At 33.3% G+C, this 20,804-nt stretch overlaps 3 protein-coding genes across 4 annotated transcripts; all 3 read left to right on the top strand.

Annotated features, from left to right (window-relative positions):
* The first annotated feature begins 590 nt into the window (after positions 1-590).
* On the top strand, positions 591-3,401 carry LOC144566124 (Sphingomyelin synthetase family protein). Its single transcript, XM_078316022.1, has 4 exons — positions 591-985; positions 1,472-1,866; positions 2,148-2,341; positions 2,820-3,401. Exons 1-4 carry the CDS (start codon positions 681-683, stop codon positions 3,213-3,215), a joined length of 1,290 nt encoding a protein of 429 aa, XP_078172148.1. The 5' UTR covers positions 591-680; the 3' UTR covers positions 3,216-3,401.
* A 5,174-nt stretch (positions 3,402-8,575) lies between these two features.
* Positions 8,576-11,634, top strand: LOC144566123 (SET domain-containing protein). Of its 2 annotated transcripts, XM_078316020.1 has the most exons (5): positions 8,582-9,438; positions 9,774-9,813; positions 9,924-10,024; positions 10,398-10,496; positions 10,582-11,634. In XM_078316020.1, exons 1-5 carry the CDS (start codon positions 8,584-8,586, stop codon positions 11,446-11,448), a joined length of 1,962 nt encoding a protein of 653 aa, XP_078172146.1. In that variant the 5' UTR covers positions 8,582-8,583; the 3' UTR covers positions 11,449-11,634. The 2 variants fall into 2 exon arrangements, with proteins under 2 accessions (XP_078172147.1, XP_078172146.1); XM_078316021.1 differs by lacking the exon at positions 10,398-10,496 and having other exon boundaries at positions 8,576-9,438.
* Positions 11,635-17,684: 6,050 nt separating this feature from the next.
* LOC144566128 (uncharacterized) lies at positions 17,685-19,209 on the top strand. The gene is made up of 2 exons (XM_078316027.1): positions 17,685-17,948; positions 18,799-19,209. Exons 1-2 carry the CDS (start codon positions 17,754-17,756, stop codon positions 18,988-18,990), a joined length of 387 nt encoding a protein of 128 aa, XP_078172153.1. The 5' UTR covers positions 17,685-17,753; the 3' UTR covers positions 18,991-19,209.
* The last annotated feature ends 1,595 nt before the right edge of the window (positions 19,210-20,804 follow it).

The following is a 20,804-nucleotide window of genomic DNA, read 5'->3' as shown; positions in this document are numbered from 1 at the left end:
TTTAGTTTTGATCGAATTGTCATCTCTAAGTACTTGTTATAAAAAATAAAACCATTAAATTAATTTGTTAATTTTCTTTTTTCCCATTTATGATTTATTAAAAAAATCCCATATCCATAATCCTAGATGGGGAAGCCAATCTGCTCCTTTTCTTGAGAAAAGGATGACCCTCCTATTCTCCAATTCGAACTATTTAACATCGATCAAAAGGCTTCAATTTCTTTTTAACATGGCACAAATCTCAAATCACAAATAAATCAAATGTAATTGAAGCCGTTTGATCAATTTTAAACAGTTCAAATTGAAAAATAAAAGGATCCTCCTTTTCTCAAGAAAATGAGCAGATTTCATTCCCCTAGATGTCGTCTCGTCTAACACTAAGACCGCCTCCATCGAATTTAGATCAGCTTCTCCTCAAAAAAAAAAAAAAAAAAAAATTCAAATCAGCTAAAAGTATACAATACCTGACTGTATAGAATGAGATTTGAGTCGTGCGTTATAATCTGACACAAATCTCAAAGCGATCTCTAATAGGCACTGAATTGATTCTACACATTCATGTACCTCAGGAAGTACTACTACATCTTTTTAACATTTTTTTTTTTTTTTTGAGAAAATACTCCTTCCTCCTCACTTTAACTGCTCCCCCTTTCTCTCTTCACTGCCCCTTTCGTCATACCATGGCGGCAGATAGATCCAAGCGTTTCGTACCGGGGCTGGGGATCGGTACGGTGGCGATCGCGTACGTGTGCGTAGACTACCTCCAGCACGTCAGCCCCACGTGGCATGATTGGCTCATGCCAGCATTCTGGGTAGTGCTCGTTCTCTCCACCGTGTATCACATCCTTTTATACCGCCATTGGTCGAAAGAGCTCCGCTCAGCGTTGCCATTTCTCGGTTCTGTAGTGTTCCTGCTTCTTGCCTTTCTGTTTGAAACTATTTCAGTTAGATTTGTTACTGCTGTACTCGGACTAGATTGGCACCGGTTAGTGTTTAGTTTTAGCTTTAAAACTGTTTTATTTTCACTTAATTGGGTAATTCAAATGATCATGTGTAAACCCAATTCAAACGATCATGTGATAATTGCTCTATGTCAATTTTTATTGGAACTAATTTGATTTAGTAAAAAGTCATCAGTAAGTGGACTCCACTTTTAATTTAATTGGTCTTAAGTTTTCCAAATTTACTTTTTGAACCTATTTCAGTTACACTTGTCAAATTAGTTTTTACTAATTTTGATTTCTATGCTTTTTTACTATATATGTCTGAAAATTTTACTTGGGCAATGGTAATGTAAATCAAATAAGCTCAAAGAAACAATTATCGGCACCAACTCAAGCAAATAACTAGTACCAGTTCGATTAGTCGACCCTTTACTGGTACGGTTATAAAAATCAGTGTTGCGACATTGATTCATACTTATCTAAAACTCATATATTTACTAATTTACAATTTATGTACCAATTTTCAGTTCGGCCAATCCCTTACCGGACACGGGTCAATGGCTTCTCTTAGAACTAAATGAAAAACTACCGAAATCCCTTGTAACTTTTCTCCGAGCCCACATCATAACTCTCCACCACTATTTAGTGATTTTTGTCATGCTAGCGTTTTCAGTGACTTTTGGGTCTATAAAACCGCCGGGACTGGGGTTTGCCGCCCGATACATATTCACCATGGCCGTAGGCCGCCTTCTAAGAGCCTTCACATTTATTTCCACTATTCTCCCTTCACCAAGACCCTGGTGTGCCCTTGTCAGATATCGGGTCCCGCATTACCCACATCCATGGGCCCAGAAATACTATGAGCCATATGCCTCTGATCCGAATGCAATAAGTAGATTGCTACAGCTAGATTCTGCTTATGGTTCGTAACTTTTATTTATTTTCTTTCGTATTTGGTTCGTGTGTGTTTATTATATTCCCAGAAAGTTGTTTGACAAAAACAAATGAAAATAATTGAGAAATTCTGTTATACTACATAAGAAAATTGGTGAAGTAACTGTTCCTAGGGGTACAATTGTACAAGGGTATGCTGCTTATAAACAGCAAGACATGCTTAGATTTTGTACTGGAAAACCCAAAAGTAGAAACTAATTGAGTGTTTCTGTTTCTTTTTTATGCCCTTGAAATCTTTCAAAATTATAGCGGAGGTGAAGGAGTATCCAGCAGAATTTACACCTGATTGGGGAAAAATGAGCTTTCTTGCAAACATTTTGAGACCTAATGTCGGAGAGGGATCCACATGGTATCAATTGCTAAAAAGGGCTAGCGGGGGTTGCAACGACCTTATGTACAGTGGCCACATGCTTGTTTCCGTACTAACCGCTATGGCATGGACTGTAAGTTCCTTCTTTTAAGATAGATTTTGTAAGCTAAATAACTGTATACATGATATTCTCAAATTTTATTGGATCATGATCTTGTGGTTATTTAGTCAATTCCAATGTTTTCTAGTGTTTTATCTGACAATTTCTTTAGCTAAGAAGCAGTTACAGAAGATAATTCATGGGTAAATGACCAAGTCACCAAGTGCAAACACAAATTTTTATACTAGTAATGCTTGAATTATTTTATTTTTTATATTTTGAAAGCATCTTATTAAAAAAAGGATAACTTATACTTTTGTTGGTTAGTTATTTCTACTTGCATCTTCTCAATCTGGTATTTACAAACGGTTGTGCCAACTAAAAAGTAATCAACGTGTACTCGATATCTCCTACAATGACAAGTTTATTTTGCAATGCTGAAAAATAGGGGCAATTTTTCTATCTCTGGATTTCTAATATTTTCCCCCAATCTTCCCTGTTTCTATTTCAGGAGGCATATGGAGGCTGGACATCAGCTATACTATGGGTTCTAGTTCTCCACAGTGCACAGAGAGAGATCCGTGAGAGAAACCACTATACGGTAGATTGTATTGTGGCAATATACGTAGGTTTTCTTCTGTGGAGAGCCACCAGCTTTATATGGTCGGCCAAGGACACGTCAAAGGCCAAGAGAGCAGCCAAGTTTGATGAGGTGCACACTAGGCTGGTTCAATCAGCCAGGGATTATGACGTAGATGAGATCAGAGAAATTCTAGAAGAAATCGAGGTTGCGGGTCAGGACAAAGAGACTCTTTCAAAAAGGACTATAATGGTTTTTGGTTCTGCTGTTGTTCTTTTTACTTTTACCATTGTGGTGCTTGCTTTGACCCTTACAACTGATGGTTGACTTTTTCTTATTTTTTACTAGGGTTTTTTTTTTTCACTGTTTCTTGGGGTATTTTGTTAGGTCATTGATTGTGATTCTTTCGTAGGGAGTTCTTAGAGTTATTGTAGTGGTAACTTATTTTGTATTATACTTTTGCGGACTTTCAGTTGTGAATTTCGCTTGAAATTATGGAACTTTGAAATTGTATAATGATTTTCTACTTAAATGTGCAATCGCTATTAATTGCAAATTTCATCGTAATAAAATCTTGCAAATAATACGATAGAAATGTAATTTCCCTATTAATTAATAATTTTGCTGTTTAAATATCAATATGGAAATTCATTCAAAAATAACATTACTATGATGAAGGTGATTTTGGGAACCAGGGTAAATTTTGAAAAAATACATATGAATGTTTTGGGCCTGTTGGTTTGTTAGGAATTTGTGCGGGATGAGATTTTAAAAGAACGGAACCCACAGTCATGAGTATGTACTGGAATAGTTGAGTAGAACTAGGGTGCTCTTAAGCTCACCAAAGTTTAAAAAACTTTGGTGAGCTTAACTCTAGAACTCATCAAATCCATTTCAAATGATGAATCCGAACTGTTGAAATCCGCCTACTTTACGTGTGATGCATCTACATGTGAAATTTTTAAACATTCGAATTAATTTAGTATAAGGTCAAGCGGTCAAAATTAGAAGGTTAATAAATTAATTTTAGTGCATTCATTTTTTGAACGTTTTTGACCGCTTGACTTTATACTAAATTAATTCGAATGTTTAAAAATTTCACATGTAGATGCATCACACATAAGGTAGGCGGGTTTCAACGGTTCGGATTTGTCATTTGAAATCGATTTGATGAGTTTTAGAGTTAAGCTCACCAAAACTTTGGTAAGCTTAAGAGCACCCTAGTTTTACTCGGAATAGTTATAGGAATATAATTAAAGGAGTGTTCTTGTACCATAGGATTAGTTGTGAAAAATCTTAATTTATTTTAAATATTTTTAGGTTTATTCAATTGCTGTTATTCTGTTGGCATTATAATTTGAAATTTACTTAATTAATATGAACCGTCTTAGTATGTTTTATTAACCATGCACATGTCAATTGCTACTTAAAAATGCTTTAATGCATCAAAAGAAAACAAATTAAGCAAGAATGTACTAGGTAAAAGTTCACAATACAAAAGAAGCTCATGTATTACGTTAGCATCATTTCAACATAAATTTTAATATTATACAATGAAAGTTAGCGATTCACGTACCACAATCATGACTGAGAAAATATTGTTTAGGGACTAAAGGTCTGGTTGTTGTTGTTGTTATTGTATACAATAAAAAACCGAATCCGAATAAATTTGAACTACGTGCACCATTTTTTACTGGTACATCTCTCTACAGGTTCTTTTTAAAATGGTACAACTGTAGACTGATACAACTTGTTTTCTTATAGACTGGCACTGCTTTTGCAACTCATTCACAAGCATATCAGTTATAAAAATGTCAAAAAAAAAAGCATACATGTTAATCAACAAAGATTGCAGATCATAGTGCCACATACTGGTATGAAATGTTTTGATCTAATTTGCTTTTATTGTGGTTTAAATTCAGGTTTATCTATTAACAAAGCATACAGGTCAGTCAACAGAGCAATTTGAAGATATAAAGCGATCCAGTGTATCAGTGTATGTAATAACTGAGAATTGCGGGACATTAATTGAATCTCAGAGTCAGATTGCCCATAACTCTTGTAAGGTAATACAGCATAACTTGATAATGCAGAATCGAATCTCAGAGTCAATGCCAATAAAGTTTTGTACCTGTCAGTTGGATATCCTTCAGTGCGGGACATTAATCAAATAAAATTTCAAATGTTTTCTTTTTGTTATATTTGGTTTCAATAGTTTCCAGTGTATGTAATAACTGAGATATTTCATTCACACGGAATGATCTAAACTCAAAAGAGAAACAAAAAGGAACATGTTCAAAATTAAAAATACTTTGAGACGTGCCGGAAAATTAAAGCATGTTCAAATTTAAATTATTAATAAGACTACATAAAAAAGAAAGCCACTGCATGCACAAGAGAAAAACCACCAATTACCTACAGGTTATTTGCCCCCCCCAAAAAAAAAAAAAAAACCCACCAATCACTTCACAACTAGAGCCTGGCCCCGCATGCTTTGACGTGTCCACCTCATTGGATTTTGTTACTGCATGCGCTCACTTGACTCAATCCGATATCAATGTACATTGTCAACCTGGAGTCCTTTGAGGATGACTTCCCTGTTTTAGCGAAAATAAATCTGCTGTAATTCTTTGGGAATTACAGGACCCTGTAATCCCAATCCGAACTGTTGGTTTTTCTTGAGATTTGTGCATGAAAACTTACTTTTTTCCGAGATCTGTGCATAAAATATTTGAACTGTTGATATTGGAATTTCAGGGCCCTGTAATCCCTTCCGGGATTATAGCAGATTTGGATTCTGTTTTAGCCCCTGCTCTTTCTCTTGATGGTGGGACCATGAACCAGTGACAGGGGCTGATGCAGAATTTCTGTCGAGTTAAAATAGCTTATTGAGTTCAAACTCATTAACTAATTGGATATTAGATAAAAAAAAATACAATCAACATAATAAGAAACAATAAAAATAGTAGTTTTACATAATAAAAACAACAAAGTTGGTCCGGAACCGTAAATCTCTATAAAATTTCTATAAAAAAAATAAAGTTTCTCATTAACCGTGCTTTTGAACTGGTTTGGTGGACTTTCCAGTTCCAGAAAATGGCAAAACAATTTTCAGAGAGACGCAAAGTAGTACCGGACCCATATTTTTTCACTGCATTTTAAAGTCTGGAGGAGGTGCTGCCCCCCTCTGACTGTTTGTGGGTTCGCCCTGTAAACCGCCCCCTGATGGTCTCCTTCATCTCCTTAAACACATTGGCTCGAAGACACTTGTGTATCTCTGATTCAATTTATGTTTTAAAATATACTTTCTTGTCGTGTTTTTTTTTTCAAAAATAAATAAATATACTTATTTGTAAAATAATTAAATAATTATGCCCTATTTTGAAAATTTTGCCTCACTCTATTATATAACTTTGATGTCAAAATAAAACCATTGGATATGATTTACATCATTTTATCTATACACATGTAAAAAATTATGATATTTCAATTTTATTTTGGTTGTCATCGAACTTGTAAAAAAAGTTTTAATTTGGATGATTTCTAGACGTTGATTTTTGAACTCATTGATTCAAAAAAAAAAAAAAATTGAAATGTGATAATTTTTATAGAGAAAATAAGATAGATCACATCTAATGATTTTATTTTGACTTTTAAGTTTTAAATTTTGAGTTATTAAAGTTTTAAAAAATGGAGGCATTTGAACTCTCAATATATATATATATATATAGAGATGGGCTATGGTGCATTGCAATGCATAGGCCATGGTGTGCATTGGACCATAAATCACCGATTAAAAGTCTAAATGACCGATCCAAACCGTTCATCTTGTTCTCCATATTAATATGTGCTTGGAGACTAAATTTTATATTTTTTGGAATTTTTTTACTATTTATTAAGCCACTTTGAAAATCGCTGATCCAACGGTGGCTTCTGATTTTACTGTTCCAAACAGTCACCGTTGGATCAACGATTTTCAAAGTGGCTTAATAAATAGTAAAAAAATTCCAAAAAATATAAAATTTGGTCTCCAAGCACATATTAATATGGAGAACAAGATGAACGGTTTGGATCGGTCATTTGGACTTTGAATCGGTGATTTATGATCCAATGCACACCATGGCCTATGCATTGCAATGCACCATAGCCCATCTCTCTCTCTCTCTCTCTCTCTCTCTCTCTATATATATATATATATTTGTTATGTATGTGGGCCTGATTCTAGGAGTATGCGGGGGGTGGCAGGGGGGCGGCAGTCCCCTGCGAGCGGTGTCTGAGGCTACGAAGCACCTCTGTTTAGCCCGGAGAATTTTATTTTCAGAGAAGTCAATTGCATGGAAATCCTTTAACAGACGGTCCAGATTATTTAAATTACCCATTAAGATGTGCGGTCCAGATTAATCCGTTTTTCGCACCCTTTCAGTAGGTTTTGTATTTTATATATGCATTAAATCTCTCTGTAATTTGTTGTAACCGACTTTGAGAAATAGTGGATTTTGTTTGGCGAGCGGCCGTGGATTTTCTTCCCCTAGAGGGTTTCCCACGTAAAATCTGTGTGTTCTGATTGTGATTCTCTCTCAATTTTCTTTCTTTCTGTGTTGTGTAATTGCTCTCGGGTACTCGTATCCTCAACAATATCTTCACAGAGACTGTGAAGTTGTGAGAGGAGATCGAACTCTTGACCAGCCACGGTCCCACAAATTCAAATAACATTTTCACTCGCTCAAATAGTACAAAGTTAACATTATTTTTACACTTTTCGAATTAGTACTAATTGTTACTATCGTCATTCACTAATCCGAACAGTACAATTTTGTACAAATTATTACACGAGCCACATGCACCGTGGGTGTGCTAAAAATAATTCAAAGACAAACAAGTTTTATGGTCCTTTTGTTCTCACCTTTTACTTGCAAGTACAAGTAAAACTCTCTCATTTCTTAATATATTTGATTTATAAAGGGAGGTAGAACTTGCAGTTAAGAACTATGTTGATGACAATACTCTTCAAGAAGTAAATCATTCTAAACTTAAGGTACATATCTAATTTGTGCACTTAATTAGGCTTGCTTTACTGTCAATTTCCAGTTCAGGAAGGATTTGTTTTTTTATGTTACCAGAATAAGGGAGATCTCCCCTGCACGAATCTAAAGAATGTTATGTGTAGACAAATTACAGATAAATATCGGGGCTGGCTCATTATTAGCGAATGTGGCTCCTGGGCACTGGTACTGGCTAGAGAGAGAGTGTTATCTTATTTTGGGTTTATTTCCCTTTGTTCCCGTCATTTGTGAACACTGAAATAGAACAAATGTGCACTGAAAATATGGATAATAATATTAACAGATTAGTTTTTGCTTCATGCAGTGCACGACAATAGAATCAAAATAGTGCTGCATTGCATATGACTTGCGCGCTGCATGAAACAAAAACTGCTCTGTCAATATCTTTACTCGAAAATATGAAGAAGAAAAAATATATAATGAAGAACTGATAAACTAAACTAAAACACAAGTATCCGAAAATATGAAGAAAAAAAAAATATAATGAAGAACTGATGAAGAAACTAAAACACAAGTATTGATTTCATAGAGGCTAATGGCCCAATATGTATGCTCCCCAGCCCACAACAGAAACGGAGCTTTTACTCTGTAACATTTGTTCATGAATTCTGGCCCGTTTGATGTAAGCCTGGATGATATGGTTTAGTGATCTTTCTTCAATTTCTTTGCTAGTTTCTACTTTCGTCTGCTTGAATCCTCAATTCTCAATGGACAATGATTCTGAGAAAAAAAAAGAGGAAGAAACAACACAAATGGAGATGGCGATGAGAGCGTGTGATGATATTACCATGTCGCAAGACCTAACCCCACCAATTCCTCCTCTCGCTGCCTCTCTCCACTATTCGTATCTCGATTCGCACTGCTCCTCTTGCTTCCGTCTTCTCCGTTCCAATCCCAGCCGTTCTCTCTCTTGCCCAGGCTGTGAAGGGTCTGTAGGCTATTGCTCCCCAGCGTGCCACGCTTCGGACTCCGTACCTCACGCCTCTTCTGGCGAATGCCGATTCTTTCTCGAAACAAAACGCTCTCAGCAAGATAATCTAATTGACAATTCAACCGACTTGCGTGTTGCCTTGCGGCTTTTCTACATCCTCGAAAGAAATGGCCCTGTCCATTTCTCGTACAGGATTGGAGGATTACTGATTGGTGATCTGGATGAGGTTCTAGAAAAAGGTGGAGAGTTAGCTGAGCGGATCAAGGGTGATGCATTGCTGATGTCATCAGTTCGGAGGGACCAATACCAGCCACCCGCAAATGAAGGGGCAAAATTGGAAATGATGGTCATGTTGGCAGTTATGAGGAACTCGGTAGAGGTGCAAGTTGGTGAGGGGTGGTCGATAGGGGTTGCGGTTTACGGGCCCCACTTTTCATGGTTCAATCACAGTTGTGCGCCTAATGCATTTTACCGGTTCGAGCTATATGAACATGTTTCTTGTGAAAATATAAGGTCTCGGGTCGTACCATCTGTAATGGGAGAAACAACATATGTGGTATTAATTATCAAAATCTCCTTTTCATGCAGCTTTATTTACTAAGTAGCTTAAATTCAATTAACTACAGTGTATTGTAAATACTTTTCTTTTAATATATATCGTTGCCGACAAATTGTCGACAACCTTAAAAAAAAAATCTCCTTTTCAAAGGTTTCTATGCTTGTACCAGTAACCAGTACATAGGTACCATTGTACCTGATATGAAAATGGCCATTATACTTCTTGTAAGATAGGACACTCTAACATTATAATGCAGAGCGCATCACTTACACTCTGCTTCATTTAAGTTTTGTATTACGCTGTCTCATGTAATTCTCTTCGTTTTCTTCTAGAGAAAAGAGCGGGACAGTAAGGAAGACACTATGACTCAAGGTGAATTTATTGTGTTTTCCTATGTAATTCCGTAATTTAAAAAAAAAAAAAAAATCAACTTTTCTGAAATATAATCAGTTTAATTGAGAAACCCATTTTTGTTCAAATAGAGCCCCGTGTCTTTGGTCCAAGAGTGGTAGTCCGTAGTATAAAGCCAATCAGGAAAGGCGATGAGATTTACATCACTTACACCGACCTCCTACAACCCAAGGTACACTGGTATATATGTTCTAGGATTTGGGGTTTAGAGTTCGATTTCTAGAATTTTGGTCCCTGATGTCATTTTTTTGTCAAGAAAGAATGAATATTCTAATCATTGGATACTTGCATGTTTAATGCCAAAAACCAAATCCACAAGGACCACAACCACTATGACTAGGATTTCCTTCTATTTTGTAGCACTCATCACCAAACAATGCAAATTGGAGTGTTCAGGGATTGGAAGTGGTACCAAGAGAAGAAATCACTAATAGTTTAGGGAGCAATTTTGTAATATATTGGGCATTTCTTAGTTTCAAAACGAATTTGTTGACTTACTTTTTTATATCTTTTAATCTGATGGTGTTAGTTTTTCTGTAGTTCAGGGCACAAGGCATTTAGATTTATGGTCAAAATATCGGTTCACTTGCCAGTGTAGCCGTTGTACCGAGTCACCTCAAAGCTACATAGATTATATTCTAACAGTGAGAAGCTAAACTCTCAATAGACCTATCTTGCTCAAATTTTAAAGCCTTTTTACTTTAACCATCTTTCCTTTTTTCTTTCCAGTGCGATTCGAGAACAATAAACTCACACCAGGGTACCGTCACTTGTACCAATAACAGTTTGCAATATGAACATCTGTCTGATGCAGTTCAAGAAGCCATAGAGGAGTATACATTATCTGATAACCCTAAATTGTGTTGTGACAAGCTAGAAATCATACTATTCCAAAATTCTCTCTCCAGTTCTTTACATGCAAGTGAACTTCCTGCAGATGGTTTCTCTCTCCACCCGTGTAACCATCTCTCACTTATGGCTTACATGACACTTGCATCTGCTTATAGATTGATATCTCAAATTTCAGAGAATGAACAGTCCTTCAAATTTTCTAGGGTTTCAGTTGCCTACTCAACTCTACAATGTTTCTCTGCATATCATTTATTTTTATGTGAACCTTCTCTTGTGGCTTCAACTTCCCATTTTTTGCTAAGTGCCGGTGAAGCAATGCTAAATTTGTTTGGAAACCAATCACTGGAGCACTCCATTACATCTAATTCTCAGTTGCATGTAAGTGGAGATTCATTGTCACAGGTTGAGTTTCAGGCAATCACTAGGCAATTTGTTGATTGTGTATCAGAATTGTTGCTCCAGTGCTGGCCTTTCTTGGTTCAAAACTTTCTGTATCTAGAAAATATAAAGAGCCCAGTGGATTTTAATTGGGCTGGTTTTTGGAATAATCAACATAGGGTTTCTGTTAGTAAGAAACAATGTGTTGCATGTGAGTTGAAATCAGAGAAATTTGATGAAGAACAGAAGAAATATCTCTATACATTAGCTGTTCATTGTCTTATCCATGGTAGGTATTTGGCAAATATATGCTATGGACCAAATTGTCATTTGATAGAGAAATCTAAAACTTTGCTCAATTGCTGAAAGAAATTGCAACACTAAAAACAGTTCTTTGTGCTCTGTCAATTTTTTCTGTACCAACCACTTTTTTTTTTTTTCTTGCTCCTGATTGTACTACAATTCTCAGAATTGATGAACCACTAAAGTCTTATCTTTGGTGCTTTTTTGTCGAATTATGCTTTAAGATTTTAAAGATATGTCATGTTGATGTGTGAATCACTGCTGCTTTCTTGGTTGGTAGTTGCTTTCAAAGCAGCTGATTCCCAAAGGGTGAAAATGGGGAAAGTTTTAATAATAAAAGCAAAGATAAAGTTGATAGTATGTCACAAATGCTTTGAAAAGTTTTCTTCTTTTGGAAATAATGCAGTTTATTTTTGGTTCTGTATTCTCATTTTTAAACCAAGGATATTCCATTAAATTTCTTCATGTACCAATTCCCATTGTGGCACCCCCACCTTTTGACCTTGATTTGAATTTTGATTGTAAATATATTGTTCATTGTTAGCTCGGTGCGTCTACATATCATCTCCATTTGGTAAATATAGCAGGGAATGATATCTCTAGGTTCTTGGATTCGCGTGATATTTTTGCTTGCTATTCATGAGAAACAGTAGTATATTTTTTTTTTCTGGTAAATTTGTCTCAGGTCACTAAACTTTATCCTTTGTGCTCCTCGGAAGCCATTGAGCTTCTTATTCGTTCTGATTTAGTCACTCTGTGGTTCAACTTATTACTTTTACAAATTATCAAGTTATGTAACTTTTTTGGAGACGATTTGGAGACACAAACTATTACTACCAATGATGCTTTCCTTTGTTTTTCTTCTCTTCTGGTGACTTTTCTGTATATAGTTTTTTTTCTTCATATTTTTTCTCTTTTACCACTGTTAAATTATAAATTCTACAATTCAAAGTTAGAGACTAAATATGTCTCAATTACAGATCATTAAAGAAATCGATCTTGAAGTTTATTAAAAGAACTTACACATCTTTTTGTATCCATCAATTAAACTAAAATTAACATCAAAGTATATCTTTGCTAGTGAAAATGTAAAAAGCGGCTTTTGAAATCATTTTAAGACGGTAAAATTCACAGTTTGCTCAAAGAGATTTCAAATTTTTAATAAAAGGGCATATTCCTTGAATGCGTGTCCTCTGCATTAACTCAAAAGGAATCTCAACCGTTTGATTTTAAATGGAGCCAATTCGGTTCCTGTTTATAACTTAGGAGGTCCTTTAATATTAGTGTGAATCTAGTTTGCACGAATTTTAAAACAAATTGAACGGTTGAGATTTATTAACTCAAAAAATTTCATTTTGAGTTAATGCAGAGGATACGAATTCATATTCCTTTGTCTAACGAAATGGTCTTATCCTAGACCAGACCTGGCCCACATGCTAATCCATTGATACGCGACCAACAAAGACATGCGTAAATACTCAATTGTGGGGTTCGGATCTTTGGGTTTTTTTTTTTTTTTTTTTTTAAGTTTAGCACAATCCGAAAATGAAATCAAAATATTTATTTTTTCATAAATATTGGTATTTGATTTAGTGACAAAATACTATATTTTTTATTTTTCTTCTAAAATAAAAGCAAAATATATCTTTGATTATGCTTGATAGACGTGTGTAAATCTTCAATTGTGGGGGTTCGGATCCTTTGTTTCTTTTAAGTTTAACACAATCCGAAAATAAAATTAAAATATTTTTTTGATAAGAATCAGAATTTGATTTAGTAACAAAAGACAATATTTTTTTTTATTTTTCTTTTGAAATAAAAGCAGAATCTTTTATTATGTTCGATAGACCCAGTTGCTATTAATAAAGCAAAGATAGAATGATTCCATATTTTTCGATATCACGCCGAAATAGATAACTTTCGGACTATTTATTACGAATTTTGAAACTATCTGCTCTACGAAAATGATACAAATTGGTAATTCGATGGTCCAGATCATATAAGCTGACCACTTCAAAGAATGTGATACCACATATGCCGTTTTTTTTTTCTACCACCCTCCAAAATCAGAATTAAATAAATACCACCCGAATAATCAGATTTCAGATTCCGCCACGTTCGCACTGTGGATCTGCGGACAGATCGCCAACCCGTTCGCGGAATGGATCTGCGGACTGACCTGCTCGCGCCCTGACCCACTCGCGTGACCCGTTCGCACCGTGGATCTGCGCACTGACATGCTCGCTTTGACCCGCTCGCGCCATGACCCGCTCGAGTGACCCGTTCGCACCGTGGATCTGCGAACGGGTTGGCGATCCGTCCGCAGATCCACGGTGCGAACGTGGCAGAATCTGAATTCCGATTTTTCGGGTGGTATTCATTTAATTCTGATTTTTGAGGGTTGTAAAAAAAAAAAAAACAGCCACATATGATGCAGCTCAAAACCGCAGGGGATCCAAGTATCCAACCACTAAACTGGTCCTGGTCCATAAGCTGGTCCATAAACTACTTGTCTTTAATATGAGAGTGACGAGAGACCTGCATCGTGGAAATTAGGATCCATAAACCAGGTCGATTTTTTTTTTTTTTTTATAATTCGTAGTTCTGACATCAACATTAATCCGATTTTTTTTTTTTTTTACTATGTTTCATCGTATTATTTTTTACATATAAAAAAATTATTTTTGATGTCCAAAATTTAACAAAATTATTATTGTAAACTATCTTTTTTTAATAAATATTATTATTTCGAAAACAAAATCCAAGAAATAAATTGTGGCATAAAAACTTTTATTATTTAATTACAATATCTAGTCCTTAACTTGATTACTCTAAAAAAATTTAGATGTTGCTAATAAAACCTATTGCAAAAGTTTTTAGTTTTTAATATTTGGAGCAACCAATTTGCATGTTAAAAAATATATTTTTAATGCAATATAATATCGTTATCTCATTCAAATTCTCTTATGTTGAACATTTTTGGTGGAATTTTTTATTTATTTGAAATATCATTGCACAGTGTACATAAAGTAATTGAAGTCCTACAGAAGTACAGAGTGAGTTACATAATTACCGCAACAACATTCCCCCAACCTAATGGATAATGCCTCTTATAGAAAATATAATTGAAAATTTCAATATGATAACATTTTACTAGTTTTCTAAGTCATATTAGTTCACTCTAATATCTTATATAAGAAAATTATTTATCTTTATATATTGAGCACAATATTAAAAATAATTTTATGTTACTCTCATTTTTCAGTCTCATATGAAGTAATTGTTGATAATAACAATATTTACAAAAAATCTTATAAAAAACAATTTCAAAAGAAAATTACACACACATAGAGATAGAGAGAGAGAGAGAGAGAGACAGAGAGAGAGAGAGATTGGCTAATATTAGAACGACCGTGGAACAAACGCTTTGGTTTTTACATTTTTAAAGTCCAAACAATCAATCCAAGCCGTTCAACATTCAATATATATTAAAATGTACTTGGAGACAAAATTTTACATTTTTGTTGAAATTTTTTTACTATTTACTAAGCTAGTTTTAAAATAGCTAATTTTAATACAAATTGAAAAATTTCTAGATCATTGAAAACAACAATTTTAAAATTAGCTTAATAAATATTAAACAAATTTCCAAAAATGTAAAATTTTGTCTCCAAGCACATTTTAATATATAGATCACATCTAATTATTTAAATTAACTGTTTGGACTTTAAAAATAAAAAAAACATTTTAATATTAGTCAATCTCTCTCTCTGGATATAGAGAGAGAAGTTTATCAACATGGAAGTCGTTTTTTGGTCATGCAAATTGTTGCACTAATATGATGAATCATGTGACAAGTATGAAACAAAAAAAAGTGAAGTTTTACCAATAGCAGCCTGTTTAATGTCATAGTTGACAAATAGGAGATGTTTTAGCAAAATAACGGACTTCTACGCTAATTGTGCAAAAAAAAAAAAAAAAAAAAAATTGTGTTAGATAGTGTTGCTTGTAAATAATATTTTGTCTAGAACAAGATTTACTCCTGATTATTCAATTATTAGAAGTCCGTCAAATTTCCACATATTTAACTATCTGATTTTTTTTAATCCGCCAAAAATATAAATGATAATATATTAATATATTATGTAATTTGTTAACAAAAAAATGTCATAGTATATCAAATAACAATAGAAATAACTAGTTGACAGTTCTGTGAATTTTTTCTTTTCTTTTGAGAAGAGATCCGTTCAACTGTTACGTTACTTACGTATCTAATTTTTTATTTATTTGTGTTCTTTCATATAAAAATATCGTCTCTTGTTACTAGATTAAATATTGATTGTAAACAGTCTAATAACTTCTACTTTGCATAACGTTTATACATATATATTTGAGTAGGGTTAAAATGCACTATTGGTTGTGTTTTAATCATATTACACATCATTTTTTCTGTTTTTAAAATTCAAACAGTCAATCCGAACTACTAAACATAATCTTCATATTAAAATATGCTTGGAGACCAATTTTTTTTTTGGAATTTTTTTCCTTTTTTGTTAGATAGGTATAAAATAATTGTTCTCATTCTGAATCATCCAAAACAGTAATTTTGTACTCATCTAAAAAGATAGAAAAATAATTCCAAAAAAAATGTAAAATTTGGTCTTCAAGCACATTTTAATATTAAATCATATTGAGCGATTCATATCAACTGTTTGAACTCTGAAAAAATAAAAAAAATATGAAGCATGGAACATAAAATCAATAGTACATTTTAACCCTAATCTACATAATTTTGTCAGTCAAATTATTTGATACAAAACTTCTATTTATTGGGGTAACTTTCTAATGCAGATTTAGTAGATTTTGTATACAAGTGAAATAATGCTCTTCATCTTGTTCTCTACCGACACTCTTTTTTAAAGGTCCATGCTCACATTTTTGATCATGTAATGAACTTTAATTATTGGTCCTGCAAAGATCATTAGGTCTCTGGGCCCCACCTCGGCTAAGCAAACCCCGTGACTTTGGAATTATGGCTTTTAAATTGCAAAAGATTAACAATATATATAATATAATTAATGTGAAAATCAATATTTCAAAAAAAAAAATTGATATAATTGAGAAAGTTCACAAGTTCATTTCTCTCGTCATATTATATATATCGGTCGGGACTTTAAACCTAAGATTTTTAAAAATTAAATTATAACTTATTAGCTAATTCATTAGTTAGATTCTTCAAAATTTCACAGTTAAAAATTATCTTTCCATACAATCTTGGTCGGTGTGGATGAAATACATATTTTTATCTTATCTTCAAGAGTTATATATAGTTTTTATTTTTATTTTTTATAATGTCATATATTAATTTGACATAATATTTGTTACTTTAATTAAACTAATTATTTAATTGCCCCGTGTTAAAAACTACTTTAATAATTGGTTTGAGTTAATATATAATGTAAATTGATCCCTCACATATTGCTATTTTTCTAAGAGGCATTTGACGAAACATTTGACTATGAACATTCGGATTAATTTGTACACCGAAAGATGAAATGAAAAGAAAATTTATTATAATATACGTGTGTATAAACATTGTCAAAAAGGCGTTTTTGACATTCACATATCATATCACCTTACCGGCCGGATATATCATTTAATTCCAACCATAGAAAACAATATCTTTGACCCAGTTTAATCAAAATAAATGTAGATGCCCTTATGTTTGGAGGTAGCGAGAATAGCGAGAACAACGAGAATAGTATTGTTCCGATCCATTCAAACATATTCAAAAACAGCGAGAATAGCGCTGTTCTCGCTATTCCTACAAAAAGTTGGAATAGCAAACGTACTATCTCAAATGTTAAATCGCTGTTCTCGTTATTCTAAATGTTCAATCCAAACAACATTCCGAATAGCTTTGAGTTAGCGCTATTCTTAAATAGTAGCTATTCTAGCTATTCTTAATCTACTATTCTTAACAATAGCTATTCTAGCTATTTTCTAGTGCATCCAAACGTACCCATGTAAAGCCAATTGTGTGTATATATTCATTTTCAGTTTATAATGGAGAAAAACAAATTGCATTATGTCCATTTTAAGTAGGGAATGGAGAGGGCCCAATGAATTTAATATTTGAAATAATTAAGAGTAATGCGTGTTAACCACCACAGCCACAAATAAAGCCATGTCATTATCAAAGAACCAGATGCTTTAAATCAGATTAAATCAGAACCGTCCACAGTTACTTTTGTCTTGGCTTTTCATGCCCCTATTTATACCCCCACAAACTTGCTATCTCAAAATCAACACACTCGATCTACAAATCCTCACTAGCTAGCTCAAGTTCAACCAAATTAAATACAAAAATGGCACACTTGTTTCACCACAAGGAGAAGAAGGAAGAAACCGAGTACTCTGACGAGTACGGGAGCGGATACGAACAAACGACCGTGGAGACTGTTGAAAATGATTATGAGAAATACGAAAAGGAGGAGAAACAACGCAAGCACAAGGAGCACATCGGCGAAATGGGCACCCTTGCTTCCGGCGCCTTCGCTCTGGTATATTCTTGATTTTATTAAATCATATGCAAAAAATACAAAATTTTACTCTGACATACATTAAACAATAATACATCACCATTAATTTTGCTTGTAGCTTTTTACAAACATGCATGATAACATAATCATGCCTAATTTTTGGTAAAAAAAAATATAAGATTACATAATCGAGTTTCTATTAAGAAAATACTTCCAATTCAAATTAAAAAAAAAGGAGGGTTCATTGTGCCTCCATCATGCCTCTATTTTTTAAATCTTAAATAACTCAAAATTTAAAATTTAAACGTCAAAATAAAACCGTTAGATGTGATCTATGTTATTTTCTTTATGTACCCATAAAAAATTATCACATTTTGATTTTGCTTTAATATGAATCAATAAGTTAAAAAATCAACGTCTATAAATTATCCACATTAATATACATTTTTATAAACTGAAGATGACAACCAAAACAAAGTTGATATGCCATAATTTTTTTACACGTGCATATATAAAATGATGTAGTTCATATCCAACGGTTTTATTTTGAATTTTAAGATTTAAATTTTGTGTTATTAAAGTTTTTAAAAATGAAGGCATGATGGAGACACAAAAAATAGAGGCATTTGAACCCTCCTCTTAAAAAAATTATATACTAATTAACAGTACTAGAACGCAAAATGGAAGATGAATTAATGGTCAATATCATTGTGTTTAGTTGCAAAAAAAAAAAAAATCAAGAGATAGTAGGTCCATAATTCAATTAGTAGTGATGATCACAATGGATCATGTGAGATCTTAATAATTAAGATGTAACCATTCACCAAAACAAAGAAGAAAATCATTAATTAATTAATCAATTAATTAACAGTATGAGAAGCATGAGGCAAAGAAGGACCCAGAGCACGCGCACAGGCACAAGATCGAGGAGGAGATTGCGGCCGCTGCGGCTGTCGGTAGTGGCGGTTACGCCTTCCATGAGCATCATGAAAAGAAGGAGGCTCACAAGCAATATGAAGAGTACGAAGGTGGCGAGAAGAAGCACCACGGTCGTTTCCTCTGAACCAAGTAAATGCCTACAACACACACTAGCTACGTGTGTTGTGTGTTGTGTTGTATTGGAGATGATCTCTAATTCTCTATCTATCTTTGCTTTGTCTAATCTTGTGTGTATCTCTCCTGTTACCTAATTAATAAGTGTCTTGAGTATATTATATATTGGTAAATGTAAGCTTGCCATGTATCATATATGCTTGACTAATATGCTTGATTTCCTCTTGTTTATAGTGATTTAATCATTTTAATTAATTACCCGGCCCCTTCGCTTCATTTATCATCGACATGAAAAGGATTTTTTGTTTTCATTTTTTTTTTAATTTATGTAAAAGAACTTACCTACCGTGGAGGCCAATATATCCTGAAGAACATATAATTATGATATGTCTTCACAAATTAAATGAGTATATATAGCTTTGCATATCAGTGTTTCAAGAAATTATGAAATGCATGAATATTTCTACTCGGGTCATGATCAAGATTTTTCCCAATTCGCAAGGAATTAATATAAAACACGTGTTTCATGTAATTATTATATTTTGTTAGTTTAAGGTCGCTATAATTCCATTAATTTTCGGCTCCAGTCTCTTGCCTCAATTCAAGGAAACGTACATTTTATTAAAAAAATATATTACAAATTGAGATGTATATTTGATTGCTTTGTAATTAAATGGCATAAGAGTCAACAGTGCACTAGGTTGAAATATATTTATAGTTTTTTTTATTTGTTTATAAATTGGAGAAATTCCACTTGTTTCATTAATACAAACAATAAATTTTCCATCAATATCAGCCAGTTGGTACCCATTACAATGTTCTAAAATAGTCCTAATACATAAAGTAAAAAAAAAAACAATATAACATCATAGTCTGACAATAAACTACAAGAATAATTAAATTAAATTATATGTGATCAGATAATGAAGAAATAATTATGAAGATTACACTGTCTAACTGATATTCATATAAGAATAATAAATTCAGCTGATATAGCAGCGCATGTCTAATTAATGAGGGATGGTATAAAATTTTAATAATTAAAATATATTAATAACATACTAATTCAAGCCTGTTAGCTAATCAGTCTGTGCATTTTCAAGCCTAGATTAAAGCCCAAATTTTAATTGGGTGGGTGAAATAATAGATTGCATCCATTGCAAATTGTGCCCTTGACCTATTTATTCGTGTAATGGATTTGATTCATCTTAACCAATGTTTGCATTTTATTATTGTTTGGGAGTAAGATAACTTGAGAGTGATGATATTTTTTTTTTTTCAAAAATAGCTGGCAAATTGCCTGCTAATCGTTTAATTAATTTTTTTTAAAAGTTAATTAAAATGTTTTTTATCCACCAAGGTGATCATTTTAGTTTGGAGCTATCACCCTCCAAATTGAAGCCTTCAAAGATAAAAAGTGGTGGTAACTTTATTGTCCAATTATTCGCTTTGAAGCATATCGATCCTAAGCTTATCAAGTTAATTAATGCTACGGAGAAGATAAAAAAAAGGTTAATTTTTGCATATATATCAAATAAGAGATCTCTTTCTTTGAACATAAGTGCCAATGGTTTATCCCCGCTTTAATTATGTAATAAAAACAATTGTGAAAAGTGTGCCAAAAACGAAGGCATATTGTTGAATATCATTTGAATATATTGTTCATCCATGAGCCTATGATTTTCATATAAACTATCATTATGGCTTTCTATCAATGTAATTACCTACGAGTTTTCAACAAAAAAGATAAACTCGTTACAGCTCATCCATTATTTTTGTGATTAAAATATATATATTAAACTCTCTCTATTATTAAAGTATACT

The sequence above is a fragment of the Carex rostrata genome, chromosome 15, assembly GCF_964058835.1.
Source record: "Carex rostrata chromosome 15, lpCarRost1.2, whole genome shotgun sequence".
In the NCBI taxonomy this organism is placed as follows: domain Eukaryota; kingdom Viridiplantae; phylum Streptophyta; class Magnoliopsida; order Poales; family Cyperaceae; genus Carex; species Carex rostrata.
This window is presented reverse-complemented; position numbering and strand designations above follow the sequence as displayed.

What these genes read in the sequence shown, in the direction of transcription:
- LOC144566124 (XM_078316022.1), top strand. Translation starts at nt 681, where the DNA reads ATGGCGGCAGATAGATCCAAGCGTTTCGTACCGGGGCTGGGGATCGGT. An exon ending in CTCGGACTAGATTGGCACCG is followed by an intron (nt 986 to 1,471) that starts GTTAGTGTTTAG and finishes ACCAATTTTCAG; the next exon opens with TTCGGCCAATCCCTTACCGG. An exon ending in ACAGCTAGATTCTGCTTATG is followed by an intron (nt 1,867 to 2,147) that starts GTTCGTAACTTT and finishes TCAAAATTATAG; the next exon opens with CGGAGGTGAAGGAGTATCCA.
- LOC144566123 (XM_078316020.1), top strand. Translation starts at nt 8,584, where the DNA reads ATGATATGGTTTAGTGATCTTTCTTCAATTTCTTTGCTAGTTTCTACT. An exon ending in CCGACCTCCTACAACCCAAG is followed by an intron (nt 10,025 to 10,397) that starts GTACACTGGTAT and finishes TCTGTAGTTCAG; the next exon opens with GGCACAAGGCATTTAGATTT. An exon ending in ACATAGATTATATTCTAACA is followed by an intron (nt 10,497 to 10,581) that starts GTGAGAAGCTAA and finishes TTTTCTTTCCAG; the next exon opens with TGCGATTCGAGAACAATAAA.
- LOC144566128 (XM_078316027.1), top strand. Translation starts at nt 17,754, where the DNA reads ATGGCACACTTGTTTCACCACAAGGAGAAGAAGGAAGAAACCGAGTAC. An exon ending in CTTCCGGCGCCTTCGCTCTG is followed by an intron (nt 17,949 to 18,798) that starts GTATATTCTTGA and finishes ATTAATTAACAG; the next exon opens with TATGAGAAGCATGAGGCAAA.